The sequence below is a fragment of the Mytilus trossulus genome, chromosome 11, assembly GCF_036588685.1.
Source record: "Mytilus trossulus isolate FHL-02 chromosome 11, PNRI_Mtr1.1.1.hap1, whole genome shotgun sequence".
NCBI classification, from domain to species: Eukaryota; Metazoa; Mollusca; class Bivalvia; order Mytilida; family Mytilidae; genus Mytilus; species Mytilus trossulus.
Genome location: NC_086383.1, coordinates 51,219,526 through 51,236,799, shown reverse-complemented (window position 1 = coordinate 51,236,799; position 17,274 = coordinate 51,219,526). Strand labels below are relative to the sequence as shown.

The following is a 17,274-nucleotide window of genomic DNA, read 5'->3' as shown; positions in this document are numbered from 1 at the left end:
ATGCAAAATAAAATATATTTCACCTTTTTAATAATATGTTTGTCATACTATTTTGTCATCATTCTTGAATTTTAGTTTGATGAAATATTATTGCTCAGCTGTAAACATCGCATCATGACATTGTCTAAAAATTTCCCGTTAAAAAAAAGGGGGTAGACGAACAAAGATGAAATTAAATCGTCATTTCACAAACAAGAAAAACAGATTACTGTCAGTTGCTCTTAATCAAAATTTGGTGAATAATAATAAGCTTGAAAACTGATAAAGAAAAAAATGTAAAAACGTCGTACGAAATTAAGTTTCAACATGCGTGTCAAAAAGGTAATAGACTCGTCCACAGGAAAAACGAGAATATAAGGTTAAATAATCTGTTATGAATTCCCGTTTTTTTATCCAAATGGACGATATTTTTGTATTTATATCTATGAAACAAGAAAATATCATATGATTTGATAAATTCAGTACTTTAACTTGATGTCTTGAACTTCCACCTGTCCACATTTGGACAAGTCTTTTTCTATGAGAACATGCATCTTACTGGTCACAAATAAGGGAAACGAACTTATCGTGTTGTTGGTTTTAAACACAGGTTTCGTTCCGCAAAATTATTTGCGCAAACAACATTTCAAGGTCATTAATAATTGATTTGTCTATTTTTAGAAACGTAAACTGGAAGTTTCATTTTTTTTACAACAGAAAGTGTCATCACTTCTGTTAGTGAATAATGCATTTCATTTCATAAAAAAGGATATTTTAATTATTTTTCAGGGATAATGCATTTGTTAGGGTCGGCGAGAATTAAAAAATAAAAAAAAATAAAAAGTCAATTTTATTTTTATTGTTGAAATCGGCAAAATCGGGTCGGCGGATCCGTAAACCAACAAATTAAAAAATCCTGGCCTTAGCTTCAGGTCGTAAATAAATTGCACTATTTGTTTACAAACATATTTCTAGAGTTACTTCCCCTTATTTGTCACCATTCAAAATTATTCCTTATATTTAGGTTTTATGGGTGAAAAAGATTAAATCATAAAAATATAAAATTCAAATACATATTGGGCAATAAATTAAGAACTTACAGAAAATTTAAAAATATTTTTATGTTTGAACCATATTTAAAAATGAATTCAAAAAAAGACAGGCAAATAATCACAAGATTTAGAACTAGCTGTCATGATCTTGAAATCGAAAGAGGGAGGTATTTTGGGATTAAAGCTGAAGACAGAAAGTGTAAGCTATGTAAGAACGCAGTTGAAGACGAACTACATTTTCTTTTAAAATGTCCTGTTCTAAAAGATACTCGATCTCAACATCTATCTAATTTAAATTTAAAATTCAAAAAATTTTCAAGATTATCTGATGAAATGAAATTTGTTTGGATTCTTTCATCTGAAGATTTGTTTGTAACTTCAAACTCATCTAATTTATTGCACTCCCTTTTTGAAGAACGAAAGAAAATTATAGAAAATATTGTTGTTTAAAAAAACAAAAACAAAAAAGAAATAAATAGAAGAAAAATATAGATAGATATATAATTATAGGAAATAAAATTGATCAGGAGTTGTCTCCCATAGACCTAGTACTATAAAGAATTATGTCATTTCTCCAGGTCACAGTGGCACCCATAACAACTATGTTTTGTTAATAACTTGGTTTATATCAGGTTAATTAGTGTAAATGTGTATTCATGTGTTGTTTTTATTTTTTGTTGTCTAAATGTACTTTAATCATTCTAATCATTTTCTGTGCTTTATTTTGTAATTCATTCATTTGATTGTATAGCTCAAATTTTGGGCACCATGATTGGTTAATAAAAATTATCTTATTGAAAAATAACTTTTGATTATTTTTATACTTTTATACAATTTTTAAAAAAAAGTTGAAAATTATTTTTTACATTTATACTTTCTTTAACTGTATTACTATATTTTATCATAGTCTAATTTCCTTGTCTATTGGGTGCTGGTATGTTTAAAGGCCACATAGCTAGTAGTCTCAAATATTATAAAATTACATTTGAAAAATAGATAAAAATCTTTCAAAGTGCAATGAAATAATAATCAATAGGATTTAAAATGACTTAACCAAGTGAACATGCATTGATGTTTTGGTATCTTTGATATACATTATAAGAAAATGTACCATAAATACTGAAATTCAGCTCGAAAAAGTTTGTACGCCTTATGACCTGAGATTTGATTCTTCAATGCAGGTCATGACCTGCATTTTCATTGTCACAGGTTGACATGCAGGTATGAAGCACTAATTTTACTAAACTAAAGTCTGATCATGGTGAAACTGGTTTGGATATGTGAGTTTTCATAGCACAAGTTGTGTCACAAGCATGTTTTCAAACTAATTTGTTTTATGATTACAGCTAATTTCCTAATGCATGTAAAGCAAGACTTTGGTTGTCTTGCTTGCTTTGTTTGTTTATTGTACTATTGTAATAGGGATAATGTCCAATCAAATTTAAATATAATATATATACAAGTTAAAATATGCCTATATATATTGTTTGAAGATGTAAATGCTACTTACAAATCTTGAATTAAAATTTAAACAAACAGAGCAAGCAAGCCTTTCAAAAATTTTCTCTACGTCAAACATTAGGAAATTAGCTGTAAATTTTTTCATACACCTGATTTTTTAAAATTTGATTGCACTAGAAATTTATGTGAATTTATTAGTAGTACTGATCAGTATTGTTTTATTTAGGTTGATGCAAAACACAAGTTTCCTAAACTATAGTGGATGTGTTGTTATGAAAACACAATGTGATCTTGTTGTAGGTGTATTTTTTTTTAATATTGCATCAACATTAGAATTATGTATACAACATCTAATAATACCTCTGTAAAATGTATCTTTTCACTTTCAGATAAGGATGCATTAGAAGAACAGTTGTTTTAATAAAGAAAATAGACTATAGATAGTAAGTTGTATCATTGTTATCTCCCTTATATATTGGCTATTGACTTAAAACAATTGAATTACTTCCCTTTTGTCACTTTGCAAATATGACAGAAGTTAACAGATACACTTAAAAATACCAATTATACCCACAATCAATAAAATTTGACATTACTTTATCTATATTTAGGCACAAACAAATTCATTTTCTCTTAAATTATCGCGGTCAGACTTTCAGTTTATAAAAATAGGTAAAGTGACTAGACTATAACTAATCACCTAAAATGTGCATGTGGCCTTTTCAAAATCATTTTATTTTTGAAAATTTTGAAGTTCTTGTATATGATCATATATGTTCATATGTTTTATAGTAAAAACTAAGCCATGCAAGTCTGTAAAACACTTTCATAATTTTAGTTCAATTTAAAGGATCATATGACATATGTGTATAAACTATAACCTTGAGAAAAAAAAATCCATTTGACCAAAAATATCTTAAACATCATTTTAGTGATGCATTATTTAATAGTTGAATATTGGGCATATACTATATACGTAATATTACCTTGTGTGTTTTAACAAAGGGACTGATACCTCCTTCTTCTACAAGACATCTTGTGATCTGTAGATATCCCCTCTCAGCAGCCAGATGTAAAGCTGTTTCTCCATCTCTCTACAATAATACCAAATAACATGTAAATATTATGGATAATACTTTGTTATCAATATCAATAATATATAACATATCCTACAACTGACATTAAAACTTGTCTGATAAACTGGATAATGTTGTGTAACAAATAAAAACAAAATGTATATCACATGAAGCAGTGGTCAAAACTGAACAAAATGACCGATCACACTTGTATTTATATTGTACATAAACAACAAGTTTTTGTGGGATGTCAGAACTTCCATCAGAAATGTCATGTTAACAAACAAATTTTTTTTTTCAAGAAATACATAAAATATCTATATCAATTGATTCAGTGAAATGCACAGAGATAAATGAGATCTCACTTTATATAATTCTAGAAAGTATTTGTTGATATAATAATAAAATCTGTCTGATTAACATGGTTCAGAATAATGATCAATTTAAAAAAAAAAACTTTTTTAAAGATATATGAAAAATAGTTACATTTCCTGATTAAGTACGAGGAGACAAGAAAAATGAGACCCCACTTTATATAATTATTACAAACAATAGTTGTCCATTAAACCTGTCTTATTAACAACTTTATGTTGGTTAACAGTAATGTGATCAGATTTAGTAGATAACATACTGTTGTGATATCTTTGTTACATCTGTTCTCCAGGAGAAGTTGACACACTTCCACATTTCCATACATGGCAGCATACATTAATGCTGTCCGTCCATCATCCTGGAATAATACAACTGACATCAAAACTTGTCTGATAAACTGGACAATGTTGTGTAATAAATATAAACAGAAATGACCAGTCACATTAATTAAAACTGTCTGATTAACAACAGGATTTAGTGTAGATTCAGTAAAATCATTAATTTTATAAAAGTAAATTTTTCAAAGAAAAATGAAAAAAGTTATATTTTCTGATTCAGAACAATACTATGAGTAAAATGAGACCCCACTTTATATAATTATTACAAATATTGGTTGTTCATTAAACCTGTCTAATTAACAACATGATTTTGTTTAGATTAAAAGTAATGTGATCAGACTTAGTAGATAACATACTGTTGTGATATCTTTGTTACATCTGTTCTCCAGGAGAAGTTGACACACTTCCACATGTCCATTAATGGCAGCTGACATTAATGCTGTCCATCCTTTAACCTGGAATAATACAACTGACATCAAAACTTGTCTGATAAACTGGACAATGTTGTGTAATAAATATAAACAGAAATGACCAGTCACATTAATTAAAACTGTCTGATTAACAACATGATTTTGTGTTGATTAAAAGTAATGTGATCAGATTTAGTAGATAACATACTGTTGTGATATCTTTGTTACATCTGTTCTCCAGGAGAAGTCGACACACTTCCACATGTCCTCCCCTGGCAGCCTCCATTAATGCTGTCCGTCCAGTATCCTGGAATAATACAACTGACATCAAAACTTGTCTGATAAACTGGACAATGTTGTGTTATAAATATAAACAGAAATGACCAGTCACATTAATTAAAACTGTCTGATTAACAACATGATTTTGTGTTGATTAAAAGTAATGTGATCAGATTTAGTAGATAACATACTGTTGTGATATCTTTGTTACATCTGTTCTCCAGGAGAAGTTGACACACCTCCACATGTCCTTCCCTGGCAGCCTCCATTAATGCTGTCCGTCCAGTATCCTGGAATAATACAACTGACATCAAAACTTGTCTGATAAACTGGACAATGTTGTGTAATAAATATAAACAAAAATAAATAGTCACATTAATTAAAACTGTCTAATTAACAACAGGATTTAGTGTAGATTCAGTTTAATCATTAATTTTAAGAAATATTTTTTTTAAAGAAAAATGAAAAAAATATATATTTTCTGATTCAGAACAATACTATGAGTAAAATGAGACCCCACTTTATATAATTATAACAAATATTTGTTCATTAAACCTGTCTTATTAACAACATGATTAGTGTTGATTAAAAGTAATGTGATCAGATTTAGTAGATAACATACATTTTTGATATCTGTTTTACATCTGTTCTTCAGGAGAAGTTGACACACTTTCACATGTCCTTCGCTGGCAGCCAACATTAATGCTGTCCATCCATTAACCTGGAATAATACAACTGACATCAAAACTTGTCCGATAAACTTGACAATGTTGTGTAATAAATATTAACAAAAATAAATAGTCACATTAATTAAAACTGTCTGATTAACAACAGGATTTAGAATTTAAGTGTATATTCAGTAAAATCATTAATTGTAATAAAAATATTTTTTCCAAAAAATATGAAAAAAGATATATTTTCTGATTCAGAACAATACTATGAGTAAAATGAGACCCCACTTTATATGATTCTAACAAATATTTGTTCATTAAAACTGTATAATTAACAACATGTTTTGTGTGTAAAAAGGATTTAGTGTAGATTCCATTTAATCATTAATGTTAATAAAATAAATTATTCAAAAAAGCATGAAACAAGTTTTATTTCCTGATTTAGTACAACATAAAGAAAATGAGACCCTCTCTAAATAAAGATTATTATTATTATTATTATTATTATTATTATTATTCATACAAGCATTTGTTGTTCATTAAATATGCCTAATTAATAACAGGATTTAGTGCAGGTTCAGAATAATCATTAATCTAAAAAAAAAATAAAAGAGTAGTATTTTCAGATTCAGAACAATTATATGAGTAAAACGGAATTACATTTTATATGAATCTAACGACTATTTGTCCTTTTTACAAGATGTTTCTACATTAGATCTTTATACATATCACTATCTGATCAAAGTTGTTAACACAACACCAAGTAAAACCTTAGTGTAAACAATTGTTTCTTGTCAAGAAGCAAAATAAGAACTTCACCATCCATAACTTAAACACAAACAAAAATATTTTAAAATCAAACCCTGCATACATTTTTTTTCCATTAAAACTGTCTATTCAAATTGAGAATTTTGATTTAATGTTGATTCAGTATAATGACTAAGTATCAGTTTCCATACAGACCAATGGTATTTGAACAGTGCAGGGTTTATTATTGTGTTTTATTTTCAATACCAATGTTCTAGATAGGTAAAGGGGGAATTGTACAAAAGCAAATATGTTTAACCCCTTCACATTTTGTGCCTGTACCAAATCAGACAACCTGGATCATGTGTTGTTTGTTGTTATATGTGTTTGTCTATTTACTCTCAGTAGTCAGGTCCAGACCATGTGCTGTTGTATTTGTTTGTCTATTTACTCTGAGTAGTCAGGTCCAGGTCATGTGTTATTAGTTGTTGTATTTGTATGTCTATTTACTCTGAGTAGTTGGGTCCAGACCATGTGTTATAAGTTGTTGTATTTGTTCGTCTATTTACTCTGAGCAGTCAGGTCCATACCATGTGTTGTTAGTTGTTGTATTTGTTTGTCTACTTACTCTTAGTCAGGTCAGGTCCATGTGTTGTTAGTTGTTGTATTTGTGTGTCTATTTACTCTGAGCAGTCAGGTCCATACCATGTGTTGTAAGTTGTTGTATTAGTATGTCTATTTACTCTGAGTAGTCAGGTCCAGACCATGTGTTGTGTGTTGTTATATTTGTTTGTCTATTTACTCTCAGAAGTCAGGTCAGGTCCAGACCATGTGTTGTTAGTTGTTATATTTATTTGTTTTTTACTCTCAGTAGTCAGGTCCAGACCATGTGTTGTTATATTTATTTGTCTATTTACTCTCAGTAGTCAGGTCCAGACCATGTGTTTAGTTGCTATATTTGTTTGTCTATTTACTCTGAGTAGCCAGGTCCAGACCATGTGTTGTTTGTTATATTTGTTTGTCTATTTACCTCAGTAGTCAGGTCAAGACTATGTGTTGTGTGTTGTTATATTTGTTTGTTTATTTACTCTCAGTAGTCAGGTCCAGACCATGTGTTGTGTGTTGTTATATTTGTCTATTAACTCTGAGTAGCCAGGTTCAGACCATGTGTTTGGTTGTTAAATTTGTTTGTCTATTTAGTCTGAGTAGTCAGGTCTAGACCATGTGTTGCTAGTTGTTATGGTCTGGACCTGACTACTCAGAGTAAATAGACAAACAAATTTAACAACCAAACACATGTAAACAAACACACAACACACAGCCTGGACCTGACCTGACTACACAGAGTAAATAGACAAACTTGAAAACTGGTCCCATTATCAAAAATCTAAGTACATGTTCAGATTCAGCATATCAAAGAACCGCAAGAATTCAATTTTTGTTAAAATTAAACTAAGTATAGTTCTGGTCCCTTTGGACCTTAATGTAGACCAATTTGAGAACAGGACCAAAAATTAAGAATCTAAATACACGGTTAGATTTGGCATATCAAAGAATCCCAATAACTCAATTTTTTATCAAATAAAACAACGTTTAATTTTGGACCCTTTTGGCCCCTCATTCCTAAACTCTTGGGATCAAAACTCACAAAATCACTCACAACCTTCCTTTTGTGGTCATAAAACTTGTGTTAAAATTTCATATATTTCTATTTACTTATACTATAAAAGTTATTGTGCAAAAACTAAGAAAAATGCTTATTTGGGACCTTTTTGGCCCCTAATTCCTAAACTGTTGGGACCAAAAAAATCAAAATCAATTCCAACCGTCCTTTTATGGTCATAAACCTTGTGTTTAAATTTCATAGATTTCTATTTACTTATACTAAAGTTATAGTGCGAACCAAATGTCTTCGGACGACGAAGCCAACGTCATACCAATAAACAACCAAAAATTTTTCAATTTTGGCGGTCGTATAAAAATGGTAGGTTTCACATTTAGTGCAGTACTCTGATTACATGTATGTTTTCAGTGTTGTGTCATGACGTGTCTCATTTTCTGTGTGGAACATCAGTGGTGTGTCATGATGTGTCACATGTTTTGTAATGAACATAAGTGTTGTGTCATGCGATTCATGTTCCGTGTTGAACATCAGTGTTGTGTCATGTTGTCTCTCATGTTCTGTGTTGAACATCAATGTTGTGTCATGATGTGTTTCATGTTCTGTGTTGAACATAAGTGTTGTGTCATGATGTGTCTCATGTTCTGTGTTGAACATCAATGTTTTATCATGATGTGTCTCATGTTCTGTGTTGAACATCAGTGTTTTGTCATCATGTGTCTCATGTTCTGTGTTGAACATCAGTGTTTTGTCATGTTTCTTATGTGTTGTGTTGAACATCAATGTTGTGTCACAATGTGTCTCGTGTTCTGTGTTGAACATCAGTGTTGTGTCACGATGTGTCTCATGTTCTGTGTTGAACATCAGTGTTTTATCATGATGTGTCTCATGTTCTGTGTTGAACATCAATGTTGTGTCACGATGTGTCTCATGTTCTGTGTTGAACATCAGTGTTGTGTTATGATGTGTCTCATGTTCTGTGTTGAACATCAATGTTGTGTCACAATGTGTCTCATGTTCTGTGTTGAACATCAGTGTTTTATCATGATGTGTCTCATGTTCTGTGTTGAACATCAATGTTATATCATGATGTGTTTCATGTTCTGTGTTGAACTTTCAGTGTTGTGTCATGGTTCATCATGTATTGTGTTAAACACCATGGTTGTGTCATGATGTGTCTCATGTTCTGTGTTGAACATCAGTGTTGTGTCATGATGTGTCTCATGTTATGTGATGAACACCAATGTTTTGTCTTGATGTGGCTTATTTGTTGTGATGAACAACAGTTATATTATGACGTAGCTTGTGTTCTATGTTGATCTTCAATGTTCTGTTATTATGTGTCTCTTGTTCTGTGATGAACATCAGTGTTGCGTCATGGTGTGTCCAATGTGTTGTGTTGAACATCAGTGTTGTGTCATGGTGTGTCCCATGTTCTGTGTTGAACATCAGTGTTGTGTCCCATGTTCTGTGTTAAACATCAGTGTTGTGTCCCATGTTCTGTGTTGAACATCAGTGTTGTGTCATGATGTCATATTATGTGACGAACACCATGTGTTGTGTTAAAAACCATGGTTGTGTCATGATGTGTCTCATGTTCTGTGTTGAACATCAGTGTTATGCATGATGTGTCTCATGTTATGTGATGAACACCAATGTTGTGTCATGATGTGGCTTATTTGTTGTGATGAACAACAGTTATATTATGATATAGCTTGTGTTCTATATTGATCTTCAATGTTCTGTTATTATGTGTCTCTTGTTCTGTGATGAACATCAGTGTTGTGTCATGATGTGTTTCCTGTTCTGTGATGGACAACAGTGTTGTGTCATGATGTGTTCCATGTTCTGTGATGAACATCAGTGACGTGTCATGGTATGTCCCATGTTTTGTGTTGAACATCAGTTTTGTGGCATGATGTGTCCCATGTTTTGTGTTGAACATCAGTGTTGTGTCATTTTGTGTCCCATGTTCTGTGTTGAACATCAGTGTTGTGTCATAATGTTTCTTATGTATTTTGTTGAACATCAATGTTGTGTCACGATGTGTCTTGTGTTCTGTGTTGAACATCAGTGTTTTGTCATAATTTGTCTCATTTTTTGTGTTGAACATCAGTGCTGTGTCATAATGTGTCTCATGTTCTGTGTTGAACATCAGTGTTGTGTCATGGTGTGTCCCATGTTTTGTGTTGAACATTAGTGTTGTGTTATGGTGTGTCCCATGCTCTGTGTTGAACATCAGTGTTGTGTCATGGTGTGTCCCATGTTTTGTGTTGAACATCAGTGTTGTGTCATGATGTGTCCCATGTTCTGTGATGAACATCAGTGTTGTGTCATGGTGTGTCCCATGTTTTGTGTTGAACATCAGTGTTGTGTCATGGTGTGTCCCATGTTCTGTGTTGAACATCGGTGTTGTGTCATGATGTGTCCCATGTTCTGTGTTGAACATCAGTGTTGTGTCATGATGTCATATTATGTGACGAACACCAGTGTTGTGTCAAGATGTGGCTTATATATTGTGTTGAACATCAGTTTTGTGTCATGATGTGACTCACGTTTTGTGTTGAACATAACTGTAGTGTCCTGATGTGTTACATGTTCTTTGTTTTACACCAGTGTTGTGTCATGATAAGTTTACCTACTATGTTACAAGTTTACCTACTTGATATTCAATGTTACAAGTTTACCTACTTGCTCATGTTGATATTCAATATTACAAGTTTACCAACTTGCTCATGTTGATATTCAATATTTCAAGTTTATCTACTTGATATTCAATGTTACAAGTTTACCTATTTGATATTCAATGTTACAAGTTTACCTACTTGATATTCAATGTTACAAGTTTACCTACTTGCTCATGTTGATATTCAATATTACAAGTTTACCAACTTGCTCATGTTGATATTCAATATTTCAAGTTTATCTACTTGATATTCAATGTTACAAGTTTACCTATTTGATATTCAATGTTACAAGTTTACCTACTTGATATTCAATGTAACAAGTTTACCTATTTGATATTAAAGGTTACAAGTTTACCTATTTGAAATTTAATGTTACAAGTTTACCTATTTGATAGTCAATGTTACAAGTTTACCTATTTGATAGTCAATATCACAAATTTACCTATTTGACATTAAATGTTACAAGTTTACCTATTTGATATTCAATGTTACAAGTTTACCTATTTGAAGTTCAATATTACTAGTTTACCTATTTGATATTCAATGTTACAAGTTTACCTATTTGATATTCAATGTTACAAGTTTACCTATTTGAAGTTCAATGTTACCAGTTTACCTTTTTGATAGTCAATGTTACAAGTTTACATATTTGATATTCAATGTAACAAGTTTACCTATTTGATATTCAATGTTACAAGTTTACCTATTTGATAGTCAATGTTACAAGTTTACCTATTTTACCTATTTGATATTCAATGTTACAAGTTTACCTATTTGATATTCAATGTTACAAGTTTACCTATTTGATATTCAATGTTACAAGTTTACCTATTTGAAGTTCAATGTTACAAGTTTACCTATTTGATATTCAATGTTACAAGTTTACCTATTTGATATTCAATGTTACAAGTTTACCTATTTGATAGTCAATGTTACAAGTTTACCTATTTGATAGTCAATGTTACAAGTTTACCTATTTGATAGTCAATGTTACAAATTTATCTACTTGATATTCAATGTTACAAGTTTACCTGTTGATAATCAATGTTTGCTCCGTTCGCTAGGCAAAGCTTCAATTCTTCTACTCTTCCATTTTTAGCAGCTTCAAGGAGATTCTGTAAATAAGAAACAGAGTTTACATTTAACAAAATATAAAGAGTGTAGTAACTGAAATGTTTTTCACGCTAATGCCAGACAATAACTATACTTTAGAATGACTGATTTTTATTGGTTAACACAAGCTTACGGGAGACATTGTAGTCTTTAGTATACAACAATGTGACAAACAATAGTTGGGGGGAAAAATTGAAAGTAGTGAAAAATATATTGTTTTGTCAAAAGAGGTAGTGAAAAAGAAAATAGACCCAGAGGAAACCCTGCTTATGCATTTTTATGATTACATTGTATACTGTTCCTAAGTTTTGAAGAAGAAAAACACTTTTTTTTTTTAAACATTTGATCATCACATAAAATAGCTAATCTGAGTGAAAATTGTGTTTCAATATTTTCAATATAAACATGCAATTAATAACAACTTGGAAAGGAGCAGTGTAACATTTGTATGTTTGATGATATCATTTTTTTGACAGATTTATTTTGAATGTCTCTGAGCTTTTTCTGTTAAAGAAATAACAGTGTTGTTTTAATATTTTAGCCCATAAACATATTTTCAATCAAGAAAAAGAAATTAATAAATAGTAACTATTTAATGATCAAGTAGTCTTTTTTTCAGCGGGGACATATTTGACACTTATGTGTTTTTACAGGTGTTAAATACTACTTCTAAGTTTTATGACAAACAATAGGTAAGCTTGGGTAATTCAAATGAATAGACCTCTTTTGAGAACGTCGCATTTCCTTCAAAAACTTTTTGTTTTAGTGAACATCATTCATGCGTTTAGGGGTCTTCGTCACTTCTTTCCCATGTTGAGCGAGCAGTTAAAAATAAAATGCTGTATTGCACATTGCTGAGTTATAATGGTTTAATTTTGTTCATAAAAAAACTTGATGTCTAAAAAAAAATTTAACAACAGAATGAACCTTAATGTTGACGCCGTCGAGGGAATCTAGGATCACATTGTCTCGCTTTTGCGAAATAAATGTTGCAGGTTCGACAAAAATCACTCGACTGTTTGACTTTAAAGAAGAAAACATCTTACCTCATTCCAATCTTCCATATTTCCTAAAATAGAAAAATAAATGTATAAATCTGTTGAGTAATAATTGCCAGGCTAATTGTTTCTGCTAATTGAAAATTATCAACAACCACAACTCTGAAATGGTAAATACTGAAATGAGTGATACTGAGCCTTGCCTGTGTTTAGTGCTCAATAACATACCTTTAACATTTTTTCATAATGTATATACCATTTCAGTTGTTTTCAGATGCTTATACAAGTGGATACCAAATATGATTGACCTACCACTTGTGATTCACCATAAACTAGACCTAATCACAAACTAATACATTGCTGACGCCGTCGATGCCGCCGGAAACAGCATACCTATGTCTAGCTTTTTTACTCCGTCAAGGCGAGACAAAAATTAGCGGAGATTAATATTTATTTCTGCACTTATTGAGCAACATAAATATTAAAATTTATTTATCTATTGTGTATTTAAGAATATTTATAATGATTCTGTATTCCATACAAGATTCACCAACAACGATTTGCATTTAAACAACTTCCCCGATTTAACACTTCCTGTTGTTCTCAATCAAACACATTCAACAAACAATAAAGAATCAAACATCGTTGGCCAAATTATTTATTCTGCAATACAATTTTCATTATCTTATAATCAACCAGGACTGGAGTTCAATTTGTCTCCGAAAAAGAAATAATTTTCAATGGAAGCATTTTACCGAGTTTCAAGTTGGGATTTTCCAGAAAGCCCCTGCGTATAAAGCATAAATGTAACTTTTTTTCTTAAGTTTCAAGGGTAAAACGGAGGTTATTAAATGTTCTTTCTATCTATTATAAATTTCAAAATAATCAGCAAAAATAAAAAAAATAGTAAAAATTTTACATTTAAGGGCAATTACTCCTGAAAGAAGTTGTCAGACAGTTTTGACATAAATAGACAACAGGAAGGTCTTACAGTTAAGAACATGTCTGCTATTGTCAGATTGTCACTCTTCATATCATTTTTCAAGATAGACAAAGCTTGCATTTTACCGCATGTTCTATTTTTTAAGCCATGTCAACCATGTTTGTTTGCAGACAGGACCATCGGACATATTTGTTTAAATATATACGATAATAATGATTGTGGCCAGTAGTTTTAGAGGATTAGATTATTAATCAAAGTTGCAAAAAATTGTAAAATTGGTCTTAAAGAGCAATGACTAAAATATGGAGTTGCCTGACGATTTCAGCTATGTTTGTCTTATTTGTAGATCTTGTGTCTGATAATTTTTCCATATAAAAGTTTATCTTCATCTATTATACTTTGGAAAATAATAAGCAATAACTCCTATAAGAAGTCTTCTGACAGCTTTGATGTAAATGAACAGCAGGTAGATCTCAACGTTCTGAACTGTCGTCAGATTTTCTGTATTAATACTAGTTTTCAAGATAATAGACAAACTTGCAATTTACACCTTTGTTATATTTTTAGCCGTGTCAGCCATGCTGGTTGGCAGGCAGGATCATCTGACACATTATTAAAACAAAATACGCTAAATTGTCCCAATAGTTTCAGGATAGATTTTTGTAGAAATTTAACAACAACGATAGACAACTGACGCTAAGTGATGAGAATGCCAGGTGAACTAAAACATATATATGATACAATACATACTAATGTGATGAAAACTGAGGTCAGCTAAATTTATCAGTAAGAAAGTGCCATCATCTAAAGCATCTCTGAAAAATATTGATAAATCATATTTACTTGTTTTAGTCTGATATATGTAAAATATATGTATCACAAAGTGACTTAATAATACTGTATCGGTACTTTTTGTTTTCAGTAACTGTTGTGATATATATGAATGTTTCTTTATCAACAATTATGATCAATAAAGGTATATTTTTTAATTATTCATTAACATGAATAAATCCTAACTTTATGGCCAGCTTCATGAAAATCTAGACCTTGTCATTTGAATTTTTTTTCGTCGACTATATATTGACCTCTACACATGTCCGTTTTTACTTTGTTGGGTTGCGTTCTCATTGACATATACTGTTGAAAATATTGCGGTAGTTATGATGTTGTGTTTTACCTATTTTATATAGGCTTGATGTCAGTGTGGGATGTTGCCTTAGCACTCAATTTAGATGAAGTAAACGTTTAACAGTATGACTGTGTTCTGCTTTCTTTTTAAGATAGTTGTGTAAGCTCCAACAAATACCTCACATTTTTTTATACTTTACCCCAAGTTTACACATAAGTTCAACCAATCTTTTTTTGAAGGAAAATAATTTTGCAATGATGTCATCATGTTCTCTGATTTGTGTGTCTTGTTTAGTATAAAGTATTGGTTTTGGGGTATTTTGAATGTTGAAACTATTTGTTGATTATCTCCCTTTTAAGAGCTTGAATATTCGACTGGACACTTACCTATAACATCACCTTGACAGGACAGGAGTCAACTTCACTGGACAGGGATCAAATCGACAGGACAGGGATCAACTTGACCGGACAAGGATCAAATAAATACAGATGTCAGATGCTTAAAATGAGAATATAAATGTTTCTATTTCAGGTTGAAATAATAATTAACATGTTATAAAGATGCTTGTTTGATTCCATTTGACCTCTTTCATTGATTGATTGGTGTCTCATTGATATAGACCTCTAAACCTTCACTCATACAGGATGCATTCTTTGTTTTAGTGTCTTATTCAATACAAAAACATTGGTGTTGTGATATTTTGAATGTGAAATATATTTGTTAATTATCTCCCCTTCTCAGAGTTAAAATTCTACATTTGCCTCTCTTTTGAAATAAATTTCAGTAGTAAATGATCCGATATAGTTCACATGCAATGTACATTTACCTATAATAACAACTCAACTGGACAAGCATTAAATTGACTGGACAATGATCCCAAGGACTGGACAATGATCACAACGACTTGACAACGATCACAAGGACTGGACAATCAATGATCCCAATGACTTGACAACGATCACAAGGACTGGACAATCAATGATCCCAATGACTTGACAACGATCACAAGGACTGGACAATTATCAAATAAATACTGATAATAGACATTACAGATGCTCAACCTGAAAATATAAATGAAATAAAAACATGTTATAGAGAAACTTGTCTATTTTTAAATACCATTTTGACCTCTGTTGTTGATTTGTGTGTCTCGTTTGCTATAAAATATTGGTCTTGGGTATTTTTAATGTTGAAACTATTTGTTGATTATCTCCCCTTTAAGAGTTTGAATATTTACATAAGAAATAAATTTCAGTATCAAAATGATCCTATTTAGTTCACATTTGATGTACTTACCTATAACAACAGTCTGACTGGACAGGGATCAAATCCACTGTATAAGGATCAACTTGACTGGACAGGGATCAGATCCACTGAACAAGAATCAACTTGACTGGACAGGGATCAAATCGACTGGACAAGGATCAACTTGACTGGACAGGGATCAAATAAATACTGATAATAGATGTATAAAATGAGAATATAAATGTTTCTATTTCAGGTTGAAATAATTATTACATGTTATAAAGATGCTTGTCTATAATTGTTTGATACAATTTTGACCTCTTTCATTGATTGGTTGCTGTCTCATCAATATAGACCTCTAAACCTTCACTTTTTCAAGATACACTCTTTGTTTTTAGTGTCTTTGGTCTTGTTTACTGTATAAAAACACACCGCACAATTGAACCTCTGTACCTGTTGACAGTCAGAAAGCATTTGATGTAGTGGATCATATTATAATGCTGGATGAGCTACATGAACACACACACAGGTGTTGTGATATTTTGAATGTGAAATATATCGGTTAATTATCTCCCCTTGTCAGAGTTAAAATTCTACATTCGCTTCTCTTTTTAAACAAATTTCAGTAGTAAATGATCCTATACAGTTCACATACAATGTACACTTACCTATAATAGCAACTCAACTGGACAAGGATTAAATTGACTGGGCAAGGATTAATTGAAAGGACAATGATCACAAGGACTGGACAATTATCAAATAAAAATCAATAATAGATGTTCAAACTGAAAATATAAATGAAATAAAAACAAAACGTTATAGAGACACTTGTCTATTTTTAAATACCATTTTGACCTCCTTAAATGATTGGTTGCTGTCTCATTGACATAGACCTCCCATCTTACAATCATAAAGCACAATTTGATTTCTTAGTTAATAACTCTATTTTTAATTATGCTTGCAATGTTTAATTAGTTTCGACTCCCAAATGTAATTTATTTTGTAATTATGTCATTTAATTTTTTGTATCCCGTCACAAAAGTTGCTGAGTGCAAAATGTTAATCTTGTTCTAAAAGAATTAAAAAGCACTGGTCTAATGCTATTAAAAATGAATCCAATATCTAAGTTCTAAATTATCTAACCTTTAAGAGT

At 31.0% G+C, this 17,274-nt stretch overlaps 1 protein-coding gene and 1 long non-coding RNA gene across 2 annotated transcripts in view; both read right to left on the bottom strand.

The window, feature by feature from the left end:
• LOC134690141 (death-associated protein kinase 1-like) overlaps positions 1-5,709 on the bottom strand; it is a 40,452-nt gene extending 34,743 nt beyond the window's left edge. Inside the window, exons 1-6 of the mRNA XM_063550117.1 lie at positions 5,590-5,709; positions 5,159-5,257; positions 4,897-4,995; positions 4,635-4,733; positions 4,200-4,298; positions 3,479-3,586 (exon numbers count right to left, since the gene is read on the bottom strand). Of these exons, the coding sequence (XP_063406187.1) occupies positions 3,479-3,586; positions 4,200-4,298; positions 4,635-4,733; positions 4,897-4,995; positions 5,159-5,257; positions 5,590-5,709 (624 nt within the window). The remainder of the gene's footprint in view (positions 1-3,478; positions 3,587-4,199; positions 4,299-4,634; positions 4,734-4,896; positions 4,996-5,158; positions 5,258-5,589) is intronic.
• A 6,013-nt stretch (positions 5,710-11,722) lies between these two features.
• Positions 11,723-14,564, bottom strand: LOC134690678 (uncharacterized). Its single transcript, XR_010101995.1, has 3 exons — positions 14,498-14,564; positions 12,853-12,875; positions 11,723-11,808 (listed from the first exon to the last, which is right to left on the bottom strand). It is a non-coding gene; the product is annotated as an uncharacterized LOC134690678 (long non-coding RNA).
• Between the last annotated feature and the right edge of the window lie 2,710 nt (positions 14,565-17,274).